At 44.9% G+C, this 17056-nt stretch overlaps 1 protein-coding gene across 1 annotated transcript in view; it reads left to right on the top strand.

Moving 5' to 3' along the window:
- DNHD1 (dynein heavy chain domain 1) overlaps positions 1-17056 on the top strand; it is a 199563-nt gene that overhangs the window by 153280 nt on the left and 29227 nt on the right. The window contains exons 35-40 of the mRNA XM_082245505.1: positions 44-142; positions 325-564; positions 639-817; positions 4344-5237; positions 8210-8345; positions 8534-8608. Coding sequence (XP_082101631.1) covers positions 44-142; positions 325-564; positions 639-817; positions 4344-5237; positions 8210-8345; positions 8534-8608 — 1623 coding nt within the window. The remainder of the gene's footprint in view (positions 1-43; positions 143-324; positions 565-638; positions 818-4343; positions 5238-8209; positions 8346-8533; positions 8609-17056) is intronic.

A 17056-nucleotide genomic window follows, 5' to 3' on the forward strand; every position in this document is an offset into this window, starting at 1 on the left:
TGAGGAGTGAACCTCCTCTTTAACCTCTTCCGTGTCTGTGCAGGTTCACCTGAAATTCAGGCAGTGCAGAGACGAAATCTGCAGGTCGTTGACTCCTCTGAACCAGGACTTTCCCAGAAACTGGAGGTTGCAGTGAAAGAAGGTGAGAAAATCCACAGATCCGGTTCCATCTTCTGTGTATGTGATGCTGGGTTTATAATCTGTGTGTGACATCAGAAATGTATTCTGTGTTTGTGACTCCGGGTATATAATTTGTTGATCGCTTTGTGTGATGCCAAGTATAAAATCTTTGTGTTTATATGTCATCTTCTTTTCTGATGAAAGATGTGCCACTTCTCATTGCCAACGTGGAGAAGAATTTGTCCTGTGTGAATAGCGTTCAACAATTATTCCATCGGATCAGAAACTCTCCAAATTCTAGAGAAACATCACACATAACTTCACCCTCCCCTGAGCTCCTAAGCGGTCCCCGCCCCAGAGGAGCCGTGTCCTCAGAGGATAAAGCACCTCTGCCTTTCCAAGTTTTCCTGAGCACTTCTCTCCCTCTGCGGGAGTTTGTGCAGGGTGAGTACCGCTTTGAATGTAAAAGAGGATACCATGTGATCATTCTGTTACCTTACTTTTAGTGTCCTTTACAGAAGCTGGTCCAGCCTTCATAAATGAGGTGATGGTGATGGATCTGAGTCTTGGTTCTTCTGAACTAAAAGAAGAGCTGACCCACCAGATTCTGCTGCTTAAAGATCCGCGGCTGCAGGATGAGAGGAGGAGTCTCTACACAAACTATTTACAACTGACTGGGAACGTGCAGCGAGCCAAGGTGAAACATGATGAACACCTTACATACCACATGACTAGGAGTAGGATGGACAGCAGTGTCAGGGGAGATGGTAACAAATGGTTAAAAGAGAAGTATGGGGTTTCCTTTTTTTCCCCATTAATACTTACCTAGGTCGATGCAGCATCGGTTCGATGCTGCATTGGTCCCCTGGCGCCTCTGCGCTGAGAACCGAGTGATGGAACACCGCCGATCGCTCGGTTCTGACAGCTCACCGAGCAGAGAGCTGCTGTCAGTCACCACTCTCTGCTCTGCCCTCCTCCTCGCTCATTGGAGTGCTGGGCTGTGGAGGAACAGGGAGCGGCCGGCTCAGGCTCTCAGCGGCTCCCCGAGAGGCTGAGCCGGGTGTTGGTCCAGGCACCTGGCGGATCCCAACTCTGTTGTGATGACCAGTGCCTGCGCTGAGAACCGAGTGATCGAACACCGCGGATCGCTCGGTTCTGACAGCACACCGAGCAGAGAGCTGCTGTCAGTCACCACTCTCTGCTCTGCCCCCTCCTCGCTCATTGGAGTGCTAGGCTGTGGAGGAACAGGGAGCGGCCGGCTCAGGCTCTTAGCGGCTCCCTGAGAGGCTGAGCCGGGTGTCGGTCCAGGTACCTGGCGGATCCCGACTCTGTTGTGATGACCAGTGCCTGGACCGACATCTGTGATGTCAGCAGAGAGCGGACTTCAGACCGCTCTCTGCTGAAAAGGGGTCACAGGAGTGCAGAACTAACTGCACTCCTGTGATCCATAGGAGATGTACAGCCAAGCGAGCTTTGGCTGTACATCTCCTTTAAATCTCTGGTGACTTGGTCTGTATTCTTGAAGGCATTTCGTAGCTTACCCAACTCAGGTCTTTAGCTCTAATGAGTGTCAGGAACATATTCCATATTTATATCTACACAGGTAACACAGACACTTTAATCCAATCACCATTGAATGTGTCTAGGTAGATGTTATTGTCCAAGAGAAGGGTGGAAGATTGAGTAGTTCTCGTTACAGCCTAGTTCCAGTTCTAATGCCGTCATTGGTGCCAAGAAGACATGGGAAGGATGGAATTATGTAACTAGAACAAGGTGGTTTTACAACTTTCATGTCTCCAATCCTGTTCTTGAGCAATGAACATTTGCCATGGCACATTCCATGGAGATTGGATTAAAGTGTTGGTGCTACCCGTGTGGCTATCAATACTAAGGTATGTTGCTGACACTCATTAGAAATGGGGAAGCAGCTTGGATAAGTTACAAATCACCTCCAACCTTACACAACAAGTCCAGTTGAATGTGACCAACTACTACTAGGTATGTAGAAAAGTAACACTTAATAAAGCGTACTCCCCGCGCCTAGGAGTTAGTGTTTTTAAATATTAAAAATTGTTTAAAATAGTGACAAAATTGTGAATATAGCAGCAGCAGTAGTGTAGGGTTATGTGTGAAAGAAAATAGTCCTGGTGGGGGGCTATCTACAGCGCTTGCTTAAAATATATTATATCTAAAACATAAAACTGTGCAAAGGTGCAATATGAGAAAAATTGTGCAAATGTGCAAAAATTATGTGCCAATCAATGAATATTTCATATATATACAAAATCATAAATTGATTAATGATTGCTTTAAGTTCATGTTATATTATTAATAAATAAATAAAATATAACAAAATCCAATATTCCGTGATTATTCCTTGTTTCAGGAACTGTGCAAGTGCTCAATAATAACAATCCAATGGTGACTGGTAAAGTTCAGGTGCTGAATGCCTTCTTCCAGTGAAGCAATTTATGAAATGGGTGACTTACCAAATGTAGTGGGTCTCATATACCTTACAATATTGAGACCAATCTTGCTTATTGGTAGGTCCCTTTTAAGATCCTCCTGGCTGTGCTGATGGTGATTTCCTCCTCACCGTTCCATAAGGCAGCTTGTAATATTGTTTTTGGAAGAAAAAAGATAAAGGCTCCAGATGGTATAATATTGTTTAAAAAGGGGTTTATTCCCATAAAAGTACAAAATAGCACTATTCAGCAAGATCCGGCAAGGATCGTAATGCGGAAATGTTCGTGACAAACCGATACAACCATGCAGAGTGGCGAGCGGAGGTAAATCCGGCTTGCGCTCCAAATGAATGTCACGCTGTGCGGTCCACGTTCTGACGCGTTTCGTCACATCCGGTGATGTTTTCAAAGTATATGAGACCCACTACATTTGGTAAGTCACCCATTTCATAAATTGCTTCACTGGAAGAAGGCATTCAGCACCTGCACTTTACCAGTCACCATTGGATTGTTATTATTGAGCACTTGCACAGTTCCTGAAACAAGGAATAATCACCGAATATTGGATTTTGTTATATTTTATTTATTTATTAATAATATAAGATGAACTTTAAGCAATCATTAATCAATTCATGATTTTGTATATATATGAAATATTCATTGATTGGCACATAATTTTTGCACATTTGCACAATTTTTCTCATATTGCACCTTTGCTACTAGGTATACCATGACCTGGCTAAATGAGAACCTTCCCAGACATTACACTGATGATGAACATTTGCTTCTGGCTCACTAATCAATTGTTACAGTAGGAAAAAGGGTGCCTGTCTGGAGTTCAAAAGGAAAACTACCTGGAGGGGGGAGGTCAAGTTGTGTAGGTAGAGGGAGGCCCTCTGTTTTTCAAATGCAAGTGTTAAAGTGTTGGGTCACCTGTCAGGTGTTTAGTGTTCTGTCACCACCCTCTCTGTTTGTCCGATGGATATCTATCACCAAAACTGCAAGTGCACCCTCCCATAGATCTACAGTGGGGATTCAGTACCAGGTAGTGGCTCTGGTCAATGGCTGGGAAGGGGAGCAGGACGAAACTCTGAGCTTACCAAGCCCTCAGGAATTTTCACAGCAAGACAATGCAGCTGCCTTGACTCCAAAAAGCTTTTTAGCACACTGTGTAGAGAGAAAGGCCTCTTGGGATATGTATTTCTGGGTATTTGCCCTGCCAACAATAGGAACAAAACTCCCAGCAGCTGCCCCTGCAAGAATTGTGTAGTTCTAGTGATCAGGGATGTGTTTGGAAACGTTAAGAACTGGGTTTGGGTCTGAACCTGGAAGCCAGCTTTCATTCCTAGTCCAACAAGCTGCAAGTGTGGGGGGGGGGGGGTTCTCCGCCCCACAGCTGATGTGAAGGAACGGGGATAGTTATGGATAAACTAGGTCAAAAATGTCAGGAGCATCCCCACTCTTTGGTAACATCAGCTGAGGGAATCCACAGCCTGCAACACATTGGGCGAGGAATGACAGCTGGCATCTAGGTTCAGACCCGCACCTGTTTCCACACAAAAGCTAGCTCATTTCTTTTGGTGGTCATATCATAACAAAGGAAAAAAAGGCTTTATCTTACTAAAGGAACAAGATAAAGGAAATATACTGCTGGGAAATGATCTGGAAAGGAGGAAGTGGATATTTGGGGGTACATTTGGGTAATTATAGGACATACATTTAATAAAGCATCTGTGATGTCTCTTTTTCTGCTAACAGGACACTTTTCTGGATTACGTCACCTCCGACAATGTGCCGCTTCTTCAGAGAACAGACTTTCTGCAACAAGTGACAGCATGTGAGGAGCGGCAGAGCTCACTAGTGGAGTCCCTTAGTGACGTTGAGGTGCTTCAGCAGCGGGTAGCAGATAATATTGCCCAGTACATGTCTGCAGCAGAACAGTGCTGCAATCTGTACTCCCGCCTGCAGGAGATATCACGGCTGTGTCCCCAGTACCACTTCTCTGCCAGGTCTGTTTTGTGCTGGGCTGCCTGGGCTCTGCGCAGTAAGGTGGAGGAGGGGAGTACCATAGAGAAAGTACTGACCAGTGGGATCCTCTCTCATGTACTCCCTGCTCTTACAGAAGAGCACAAAAAGATATTCCGGGTGTTGCTGGCGGTAGGACACCCACCCGATTTAGAGTGGTTCTCTTTCTTGGGACTTGTGAGTAAGACGGCTCCAGAGGCGTCCTCGTCCTACATCCAGAGACCCCAATGGTTGAGTCCCACTGCCTGGGAGGAACTCCAACAACTGGAAAGGATGCCTTGTTTCCAGGGTATCAGGTCCTCATTGATCACACAGGCCCGCCAGTGGCAGGAATACTTCAGACTCTCCTCCACAGTAATTGGGCCCATTCCCTGCTCCAACTTCTCCCACCTCACGCTCTTCCAGACGGCTATCTTATGGCGAATTGTGAAGCCGGAAAGCCTGGGCCTGGTGCTGACCAACCTCGTCACCTGTATTCTGGGACCAGATTCTGCAGACCAGGAAGAAGATATAATTTCTGTTTCTGATGCACGTTCTCCAGTTGTATTCTCAATTCCTGGACGTTCTCCGCTGCCGTACCATCCCCAAGACTTCATCCTGCACAAGGCTCGGAGCAAGGGGAAGGAGGTGAGGGCCAGGAACACTATTGTCACACTGTCCCCAGGACTCAATAAAAATTCAGAACTGACCATTCTTAAATTCATCAATGATTCAACATTGCCTGTAGAATCATTATATTATTTGGAAATAAGCAGAAAGTTAAAGTCCACCTTATTTAGCATGTTACACTCATATTTAGACCGTAACGTAACAAGGAGTCAAATCGCCACAACCCCTCGTGTCATTCATTCACTGAGATCTGTGAATGAATAAACAACAAGTCCTGTCAGCCCCCACGGCAGAAAGACTTTAAATAATGGAACACAACTGCGGTCATTATATATATATATATAAATAGATACTCGGGCTATGGTGAAAATAGAGTGAAAAATGAATTATTAGCAGCAGCTGTGCACCAAGCGTGAATCACTTGCAAACATGAAAGAAATAAAACAGCACTAGCATCATATAGACATATATATAATATTCCAAATAAAGTGATATAATCAATGTAAAGTGCTCTTGTGCTCCAATCTTCTTAAAAGTGCTGAAGTGCTCCACATATATTCATTCCGTGATGTGACAAAACCCCATTTTTGTCCCTCCTTACCAGAAACAATGGACCCCCAGCTTTTCAGTTTGGGAGTCAAACAGGTTTTATTAAAATAGGACAGATGGGTCCTAAGTCACAAGGAACGGATCAAGAACTCCCCAGCAGCAAGTGGGTGTGGTTACTAAAAGTTAGAGATCATCATAGTGTCACTGGCTTTCATTAACCACACCCACTTGCTGCTCTTTGACTCAGCAGGAAGAGGTATTGAATTCATGTGACAGCACTGAATACTCCAAAATACAGAATTACTGGAACATCTTAGAGGCTACTGGGGTAAGGTGACCAGATTTTGAAAATAAAATCCGGGAACATATTTTTTTATTGGCAAATGGCACAGGACTGCATAATACAGAGCGCTGGGCACAGGACTACATAATACACAGAATGCTGGGCACAGGACTACATAATACACAGAGTGTTGGGCACAGGACTGCATAATACACAGAGCGCTGGGCACAGGACTACATAATACACAGAGTGCTGGGCATAGGACTGCATAATACACAGAGCGCTGGGCACAGGACTGCATAATACACAGAGTGCTGGGCACAGGACTGCATAATACACAGAGTGTTGGGCACAGGACTGCATAATACACAGAGCGCTGGGCACAGGACTACATAATACACAGAGCGCTGGGCACAGGACTACATAATACACAGAGTGCTGGGCACAGGACTACATAATACACAGAGCGCTGGGCACAGGACTGCATAATACACAGAGCGCTGGGCACAGGACTGCATAATACACAGAGCGCTGGGCACAGGACTGCATAATACACAGAGTGCTGGGCACAGGACTGCATATACACAGAGTGTTGGGCACAGGACTGCATAATACACAGAGAGCTGGGCACAGGACTACATAATACACAGAGCACTGGGCACAGGACTGCATAATAAACAGAGTGCTGGGCACAGGACTGCATAATACACAGAGTGCTGAGCACAGGACTGCAGAATACACAGAGCGCTGGGTACAGGACTGCATAATACACAGAGCGCTGGGTACAGGACTACATAATACACAGAGCACTGGGCAAAGGACTGCATAATACACAGAGCGCTGGGCACTGGACTGCATGATGCAGAGAGTGCTAGGCACAGGACTGCATTATACACAGAGCGCTGGGTACAGGACTGCATAATACATAGAGCGCTAGGTACAGGACTGCATAATACACAGAGCGCTGGGTACAGGACTAAATAATACACAGAGCACTGGGCAAAGGACTGCATAATACACAGAGCGCTGGGCACTGGACTGCATGATGCACAGAGTGCTAGGCACAGGACTGCATTATACACAGAGCGCTGGGTAGAGGACTGCATAATACACAGAGCGCTGGGTAGAGGACTACATAATACACATAGCGCTGGGTACAGGACCATATAATACAGAGAGCACTGGGCACAAGACTGCATAATACACAGCGCTAGGCACAGGACTGCATTATAAACCGATCGCTGGGTACATTACTGCATTATACACAGCGCTGGGCACAGAACTGCATAGTAAACAGAGCGCTGGGCACAGGACTACATAGTACACATAGCGCTGGGCACAGGACTGCATAATACACAGAGCGCTGGGCACAAGACTACATAGTATACAGAAGGGTGTTAGGTCCCAGCCAGCATGGGATGCCCGGTCTACATTAATCCACCCCTGAATCTGGGGACAAAACCGGGGACAGTGTCCTCAATCCGGGGACTGTCCCCGGAAACCAGGGACGTCTGGTCACCCTATACGGGGGAGTTCTTGATCCGTTCCTTGTGACTCATCAGTCCTATTTTAATCAAACCTGTTTGACTCTCAGACTGAAAAACTGGGGGTCCATTGTTTCTGGTAAGGAGGAACAAAAAAGGGGGTGTGTGCCACATCATGGAATGAATATATGTGGAGCACTTCAGCAGTTTTAAGAAGATTGGAGCACAAGAGCACTTTACATTGATTACATCACTTTATTTGGACTTTTAAATATATGTCTATATGATGCTAGTGCTGTTTTATTTCTTTCAACTGCCGTCATTACTGCACTTGTAGTCCATTGACATTTCCCTCAGCTCTGTAACTGAAAATCTGTATCTCCGTACAGACATGAAGCTGGAGGAAAAACCCACAGAAGCCTGTGCATTACACCCACAATCTACTGATTACGGTTGCGGTGCTTTTCAAGCTCATATTCAAAAAAGAGTAAATGCACTTTTATAATGCAAATATAGGTGCATTTATTATTTTTGAGCAAAAGGTGAGCTTAGCCTTTATGCTGATCAATTTATTAAACGCAAAAATGTAAAAAAGTATCATTAAAATTGGAGTAGAAAATTCAGATTTGATTATTTATTGAATGCACCTAAATCTTGTAACGTATTCTTTTTAGGTGAAAGTGATGATGTGGAGCTCATCCCTTCCCGACAATGAGATCACAAACTCATTAGTGAGAAGCCAGCAGGAGGGTCTCTGGGTCCTGCTGCATTGGCACCCCAAACTGGCCCAAGTGCTGGAGGCTGCCAAAGGTAAGTGACTGCAGTCCCTTATTAGAAGAAATGGAGAGAGCCAATAATACTGAGGTACACCTCATACCAGCCAATGCCCTTCATGGAGAACTATGGCAGCATGATGAGCACCAGTTGTGGGAGATATGGCAAAGACAATGAGCTTGTATGATGTTGTATTTGATACCATGTTTCTCTTCCTTTTTCAGAAGAACTGGCGCAGATAAATCCTGAGTTTCAAATGTGTATCATTGTAGAGGTGGAGAAACTTGGCACTGTGTTAGGTAAACTTAACTGAATTTTTTCTGCCATACCGTATATTGTCTTCAACTTATGGAGAGGTCCTATGTAGGAAATGTTGGCTTCCTTGTCGGTTTAATTTTTAAACTTGCTCTTAGAAATTGAATGATGAGGGGATCTAAAGTCCATTTTATTCCCGTCGTGGCGGATAACGCAGAGACTTGGACCTTAAGAGTGTTAGAGGCTAGACCTTTGTCTAAGAAATTTTGAAGAAATTCAAGAACTTGTCACACTGTGGGTGCCAATGGATCCCATGACTGCTGTTGTGCGAGCGTAATAAACTTGCCCCACACTCTATTGTAGGTGTTATTGGTTGTTTTCTTTCTGGCTTGTTGCAAAGTGGCCACTACCTTAAATGAACATCCTTGATTTAGGAACCTATCTCTTTCAATTTCCAAGCCATCAGGTGTAGTCCTTCCGGAGCTGTGTGTAGGAATTGGCCTTGTGAAAGCAGATCCTGTGTCACTGGAAGAGGTAACAGGTCTTCTACACTGAGCTGTAGAATGGTCGTGAACCATGGCCTCCTCGGCCAGTATGGAATTACTGCAATTACCATTGATGTTGATCCTCTGAGTCTTGCCAGAAATCTCACTATTAGAGGTATTGAAGGAAAAATATATCTAAGACAGAAGTCCCAGGGTTCGTGTAGGCAATCTATCCCTGCCGCTGATGGGTATGAAGCCCTCACCAGAAATTTGAGACACTTGGTGTTCGCTGAGGTACTTCTGCGTCAGGAGAGAGAAGGCTTGGCTCAATGACCACTTGTTGTTCGAGATGAAGTTCCTGCTCAGATCGTCAACTAGTGGGTTCTGTGCTGCTGGAACTTATACTGCCTTCAGGTCCGTCAGATGCACTTGTGCCCAGTCTAAATTAGGACGTACTTCCTTCATGAGTGTGCGACTATTGGTGCCACCTCTGTAGAGATGTTATAGCCGTTTTCATGGTTCCTGACGAAGCAGCTATTGGTTATTACCAATTTGCGAAACGCGTTGAACCGGCTTATTATTTCACTGTCTACAGTTCATACAGTTTGCACATATGTATTTTTCTAATGTTTTTGATGTAAAATGTTTTTAGCAATTTGTATCTTCAATAAAATTCCTATTTTTATATATGCTCACCTGTTTCTTGACAGCTTCATACCCTTAAAAGTCCTATTATTAGGCAATATCATGACCAGGTCTCGAGGCCATGTCATTTTGTGATATGCCTATTTTGTTTTCTCTTTTCTTGTTAATACCTGGATGTGGGTATGGAAACTGTCTCCAGGACTGATAATATTATGTCTATGTTTTGGTGCCACCCTGTCTTTGTACCGGTATGTAGGTTACCGCCATTTTGTTGTCTGAGCGCAGTAGTACAATTTTTCCTCGAAGCGATGGGCTGAACGCTTGTAGGGCTTGAAAGGCGGCTCTGAGCTCCCTCCAAAACATTGGAGTCTATGCCTTGTGAACAGAAATGCCAACGACCCTGGACTGCTTGGTCCCGATAGTGGCTCCACAGCCTTCCAGACTGCCATCTGACGTGATTATTTCTGGTCGGGGGGCACAATGTGCCGATAACGTTTGAAGTTGTGTCCACCACCATACCGACTGGTTCACCGTTTCGTTGATAAGGGTTGGTTGAAGCATTGCTGTGCCATCCCACTGTGTCAATAAGGAATTTTGAAATGTCCTCGTGTGCCATTGGGCCCAGGCCCACTGGACCATTGGGAAATGGGCTGACATAGAACCCAAAATGCTCAGACATGCCCTTGCCAGTAGATATATGACTGCCATCAAGTTTTTTATTCTGTGGATTAAGGGATCTATCTTCTCCTGATTAGGTTCCACCCTGTTGGAGCTGCTATCCAATTACGCTCCCAAAAAGATAATTTTCTGAGTTGGTTTGAGGTTGCTTTTTCTCCGGTTTATTAACCAACCGAATTGCTGAAGAGTGTATATTAGTATTTCCCGATGGTGAAGGAGAGTTTGGTGGTTGTTGGCTAGTAGGGATGATCAAACTTTTGAAAAGTTTGGTTCGGCCAGAACACCCAAATTTCCTGAAAGTTCGGTTCGGATTCCAGAACCCCATTGAAAACAATGGGACCCGAACTTCGGTAATCAAAAAACACCATTTTGAAGCCCTAAAACCCAATAAATGCCCCTAAAAAGTGCCTAGGGTTCTGGGTCATGCCCCAGGCACTATTAATCACACAAAAAAAAGTTCTTAAAAATTGTCGTTTTTGATAGAGAGCCAATTATTAAAAAAAAAAAAATGAGATTTCTTTGAATTTAGTGTCGGGAGGGTCTAAAAAGTGTACCTGTGAAGTTTCAGCTCTGTAGCATGTCCAGAACCAGAAAAAAAAGTTTGTTTTTCTTATAATTTTTAGTAGCGCAGGGATGGGGTTCCGCTCCTTTCACACCTGGGCGTTTTTATTTCAGGCGTTTATTGGGGTTATTTTGTGGACGTCTTTGGAGGCAGGCATTACATCTGAACTTCTGTATAGGGGTATATATACACACACACACATATATATATATATATATATATATATATATATATATATACACACATACACACATATAGGTGTGAAAGGAGCGGAACCCCATCCCTGTGCTACTGAAATCATTTCAGTAGCGCAGGGATTGGGTTCTGCTCCTTTCACACCTATATGTGTGTATGTGTGTATATATATATATATATATATGTGTGTGTGTGTATATATACCCCTATACAGAAGTTCAGATGTAATGCTCGCCTCCAAAGATGTCCACAAAAAAGCCCAATAAACGCCTGAAACAAAAACGCTCAGGTGTGAAAGGAGCGGAACCCCATCCCTGCGCTACTAAAAATTCTAAGAAAAATTATCTTTTTCTTCTGTCGGTCACCCTGACATGGATGAGTCCGGTCACCCTGGCATAGCAGTCAGAGTCAGTTCACCATAAACTACCCTACGGTCACCCTGACACTTAAAATTTTCCCTACAGAAACTAGATTATTGAATCTAACTATAGTGGAAAATAGTACCCTAACTACACTGCATATCCCTTTCCTTACACTAATAATTGCTAAATGACACTGGAGCAGCAGGAGTAACAGAAATGTTTCCACTCTCTTCCACAGCCTCTCTATTACAGTGCTAGAGATTTGGCGGGGCTATGTTATATACTGGGGGGCGTATTCACTACTGATTGGCCTCTGGACCCCGTAGTCACTCCAATCACATTCCTAGCAGACTCCTGCCCCCTCAATTGGCTTTTACTGACGTTTCTGGTCCAATCACAGGCTTTTAAAGCCCAGTTCCTGTCCCATAGCATTTTGGGTGGTTCTGGTGGCCGAATTCTGAACTTTTACCGCAAAAAGTTCGGAATTCGGCCGAATTTCGAACAGCCAATGTTCGGGTCGAACCCATGGTCGACCCAAACCGTTCGATCATCCCTATTGGCTAGAAGGAGGATGTCGTTGAGATAATGGTGTACTCTCAACCCTTTTTCCCTCAAATTCGCTACCACTGGTAACAGAATCTTCGTAAAAGTCCTGGGTGCAGTTGATATTCTGAACAGTCAACTTTGGAATTGAAAGTGATGTTGGTTTACCGCGAAACAAAGTTATTTTTTTTTGTAAATAAATTTTTATTGAATAAAAGGGAAAACAAGACAACAGTACAGGCAAGAAGATCCAAAACAGTAATACACGTAAAGTTCCATGTTAACATTCTTAATAAGAGTTCAACCTCAGGTTGCTGACCTTACATGTAAAGATAGAGCAATATAACTACAAATGCGCATTCACCAAACAAAGCTGGTAGCCTTTCTCAGAAGTCGGATTGCGATGGCTTGTGGCCTTCCGAGCCCTCACCCCAACTGGGTACTTACTGTGAGGGATCGGCTTCCACCGGTTGCAAACTAAAAGTACAGGTGTCTCCACTACCTGTAGAACAGATCCTGTTCTGAGATCCAGAAGATAGCCTAGAGTAGAGGGGAGGATGTACCAGGGGTGTATGGAGGGGGAGGGGGAGGGGGGGAGAATCCTCACCACCAGATTCCTCAGTAATACACTATATAGAAATACTAGCATAAGTGTCAGGGGTAACATGAAGAAACCTACACGTTAGAGGACTGTTTTAACCAAATCTGCCAATGAAACTGGAAAGAAGCCACTGTCCTTTTGGCGAAAGCGAGGAGCTTTTCCATTTCACATTGGTTAGCTACTCTATGTTTAATAGCAGTTAGCGTCGGGGGTACCGAAGAACGCCAGTTAGCTGCAATCGCTATTCTGGTAGCAAATAAGATATGTGCAATCACCCTCCTGACTCCATATGGGTAAGCTTCCAATCCTAGGCTCAATAGGGCCAAGGCTGGCGAGGGCACACATCTCACCGCCACCCGTTGAGACATCCAGTCAAAAACCTCACCCCAGAGTGACTGGATCACTGGGCATCCCCAAAAGACATGTAACAGATTACCTGTTCCTTGGCATTCACGCCAGCATGATGGGGAACATTTGCGGTCTATAGAATGGAGCCTTACAGGCGTCATATAGTATCTATGGAAAATTTTCTGGAAATTGTCCCAATGATCCACACAAGCTGATGAAGAGCGATTTAGCTGGAAAGCGTTAGTCCACTGAGAAATGGAGAAGGACTGTTGCAATTCGCCTTCCCATTTGAGAATTGTCTGAGATTTACGTAGTGGTGGATGGTAGTTACAAAAACTATAACAAAGTGAAATGCCTCTGGCGTGATGATCCTGTTTATCTATAAGGAAATTCCAAAGTTTCTTTGGTACAGGGGGGATTATGGGTTTGTTAGCTTGTTCAAAGGCATCAATCTGGTACTTGGTTAATAAATCAAGGGCAGACACAGGATGGACAGAGCTCCTGGAGAAGTTGAAGCCCCGCCTCCTCCACTGCCGGGTCGACACCCCAGGAATCAGGATGTCATACGCCGCCAAGGGGGTAACGAGGCTTACACACTCCTCTAGATAGTTAGTGTGGAGAAGATAGGTCCAAGCTTGGAGGGTAGCCTGAATGGTGGGGAAGTCAGGGACTTTGATGTTATGCAGCAATGCAGCGGCACAAGTTAAAGCATACATATCTTGACCAGGGGTGACTTGCTTTTCAATCTGGTTCCATAAATTATCTCCCTGAGCAACAAACCAATATCGGGCCTGAGATAAAATAGCTGCACGGTAATAGGCTTGTGCATTCGGGAGGCCTACCCCTCCCAAGTTATAGGGTTTATACAGTGTGGAAAGCGCTATTCTAGGAGGCTTCCCATCCCAGATGAACCTCCGTAACTGGCAAGCAAGCTTGTTGAAAAATATTTGTGGGATCGGAATTGGTAGAGTCCTGAAATAATACAAAAGTTTCGGGAGAATTTGCATTCTATACGCAGCGATCCTTCCCAGCCAAGAGAGATGAACTTTCCTTATTTGGGAAAATTCTTCCTCAATGTTGGTCAGTAGAGGTACCATGTTGCACTGATACAATTTAGAGACCGGGGAGGTGAGTTGAATACCCAAGTAAGTGATTGAAGGGGCTTCCCAATTACAAGGGAAGGTGGATTTAAGTTTAATCACTTCAGCTGCCGGGACAGAGATCGGAAGAGCAAAGCATTTACTCGTATTAACTTTATAGTATGACACACGGCCGAATACGCGAATAAGGGATTGGAGCTCACATAGAGATGAGTGTGGGTCAGTTAGCGTCAAAATTATATCATCCGCAAAGAGTCCTAGTTTGTGTTCCAGGTGACCTGTCTGTATACCTTTAATGACGCCATTAGATCTAACGGCCTCTGCTAATGGTTCAATTGCTAAAGAGAAGATTATTGGCGATAAAGGGCATCCCTGACGAGTTCCGTTAGTCAAATCGAAGGTGTCAGACAAAATTCCGTCGGTAAGAACTTTCGCTGAGGGGTTAGAATAGAGGGCCATAATTGCGGAGTGGATAAATCCGCTAAAACCAAATTTTAGGAGAGTCTTGGATAGATACCCCCAATGCACCCTATCAAAGGCCTTTTCGGCATCTAGTGCCAAAAAGACTGAAGGGGCCGGAGCGTGTTCGACGAATTTCAAGAGGTTAATCATGCGACGAGTGCCGTCTGGGGCTTGTCTGCCTTTTACAAATCCGACTTGATCCAGCCCTATGAGGAAGGAAGTGCAATAAAGAAGTCTATTAGCTAAGACCTTAGCATAAATTTTCAGATCCACGTTTAGTAGGGAGATAGGCCTAAAGTTTAAAGGGGAATCGGTTGACTTACCAGATTTGGGAATGGTCACCACCGTAGCCTGAAGCATTTCGCGTGGGAATTTGCTAATTGCAGGTGCTTCATTGAATATTGTGACCAGATGAGGGGTTATAACGGGGGCCATTAATTTATAGTATTCCGCAGAGAACCCATCTGTCCCTGGAGATTTATGTAGGGGAAGGGCTTTAATCACTGCTAGAACTTCCTCAGCGGAAATTGGTTCGTTCAATTTTTGTAGGGAATCCTCATCTAGGGAAGGTAGATTAACCGAATGAAGGAATTTATCAATGTCCGACTCCGACGGGGTGTACGTGGCGGGATCATCTTTCAAATTGTACAAAGAACTGTAATAATCTTTGAATACGTTGGCTACATCTTTGGGGTTTTTGAAAACTTCACCCGTGCGGTGATGTTTAATGAAAGGGATATGGGCTTTTAGCCGTTTTTGTTTCAGTTGGGAAGCTAAAAGTTTACCTGCTCTGTTGCTTTGGGAGTACCAGGACACCTTCAGTCTTTTAAAATAAGTGTCATAATCTCTTAGGAGAGTAGTCTTTAGGTCATTCCTCAAGTCAGTAAGCTGTCTCGGTATATCCGTCGAGAAGGGGCCTCCTGTCTTATGTTGTTGTTCCAATTGCGCTATTTGAGTTTGAAGATCGGTTATATGTGCCGCTTTTTTCCTCCGATCTCTAGCCGTTTGCTGAATCAACAAACCTCTAGCCACGGCCTTGTGAGCGCACCAAACAGTAGCAGGTGCGGTCGAGCCACCCGAGTTTATATCGAAGTATTCCTCTACCTTACGCTTAAGTTCCACACTGTATTCCGGGTGAGCTAGTACATATGTGTCGTTACGCCAGATCGGCGCGTGCTGCCTACTAAAGCCATCCACAACATCAATCGTGATAGGAGCATGATCCGACCACTTCATGGAGTGGATGTGTGCCCTGTGAACCTTCTGTAGCAGATATCTATCTGTTAGGAAGAGGTCTATCCTGGAGTAGCTACCATGAACTGCCGAGAAGAAGGAATAGTCCCTTTCGGTGGTTCGGAGACATCGCCATGGGTCAAACAAGCCCTCCGCAACACAGAGGGGGGCTAGATTCGGTCTACGTCTCCGCCCCACCGAGGAGCAGTCCAGATCAGCATTCATTACCGCATTGAAATCCCCACATAGTAACAATTGCCCCTTAGCTTGACGCTTAGCCCATACTGTATATTTCCTCAGAAACTTCAAAGGATGTCTGTTGGGAGCATAGATATTCACAATAGTATATACGGTACCATTGATCTCTGCTATCAATAAAAGTACTCTACCAAGAGCTTCCTCTGCCCTACTTAACAGCTTAAAAGTCACTGAGTCTTTGACAGCTATAAGAACACCATTCTTCTTGGCAGTGTGACTGGCTGTAAAAACATGTGGAAATTTCCTGTGGGTGCAAGATGGAGCTTTTGTACCCGCAAAGTGCGTTTCCTGGACGCAGACAACGTCGCTCTTAAGTTCAATCGCAGTTTTCCAAAGGTTCCTTCTTTTAAAAGGGCTGTTGAGGCCTCTAACGTTGAGGGACATCAGTCTGATTGGCATGGCGGTGGAGGTATATGCCGGGATAGTTCCTGGTGGTGAGAGGGAAGGTGGGGGAGGTGGGTGTAGTAACCTTGAGGATTGGTACATCAGAACTGGGCCCCATGCAGTGCACTAACCCGCAGGTGTGCCTGCAGTGGCCAAAAATGCCTGGAAGAAAAAACAAAGTCAGCGGGAAAATATATAAAAAAGGAAAAAAAAACGTTCCAACAAGGATGCAGGACATCCCGCAAGGCATCGTAGGGGGAAACAAAGTCATGTGAACCGCACAACGGATGTGCTGCACCCCAGCCTAGGTGCGAGTAACTGAGGGAAAGTGAGACCGGCTTGCCTCTTAAATATTTTGTACATATTTTAGAGAAGCAAGGGGGTAACAAAAGGAACCCCCGGGTATAGAGTGACCAAGATGAGCTATCCTTTAGCAGGAGCATGGGAGTTGGTATTCCGGCCCGCGGGGCCTTGGTGGGCTCGAGCTCTCGGGTCTTCATCATGAGGGAGATAACCCCACTGCCGGAGGAGTTCTAGGCCTTTAGCCAGGGAGGAAATTGAGTGAGAGGTGTTGTTGACTGTCACTGTAATTTTGGCTGGAAAGCCCCATTTATACAGGATCTTATGATTTCTGAG

The sequence above is a fragment of the Pelophylax lessonae genome (assembly GCF_965119305.1).
Source record: "Pelophylax lessonae genome assembly, chromosome: 2".
NCBI lineage: Eukaryota > Metazoa > Chordata > Amphibia > Anura > Ranidae > Pelophylax > Pelophylax lessonae.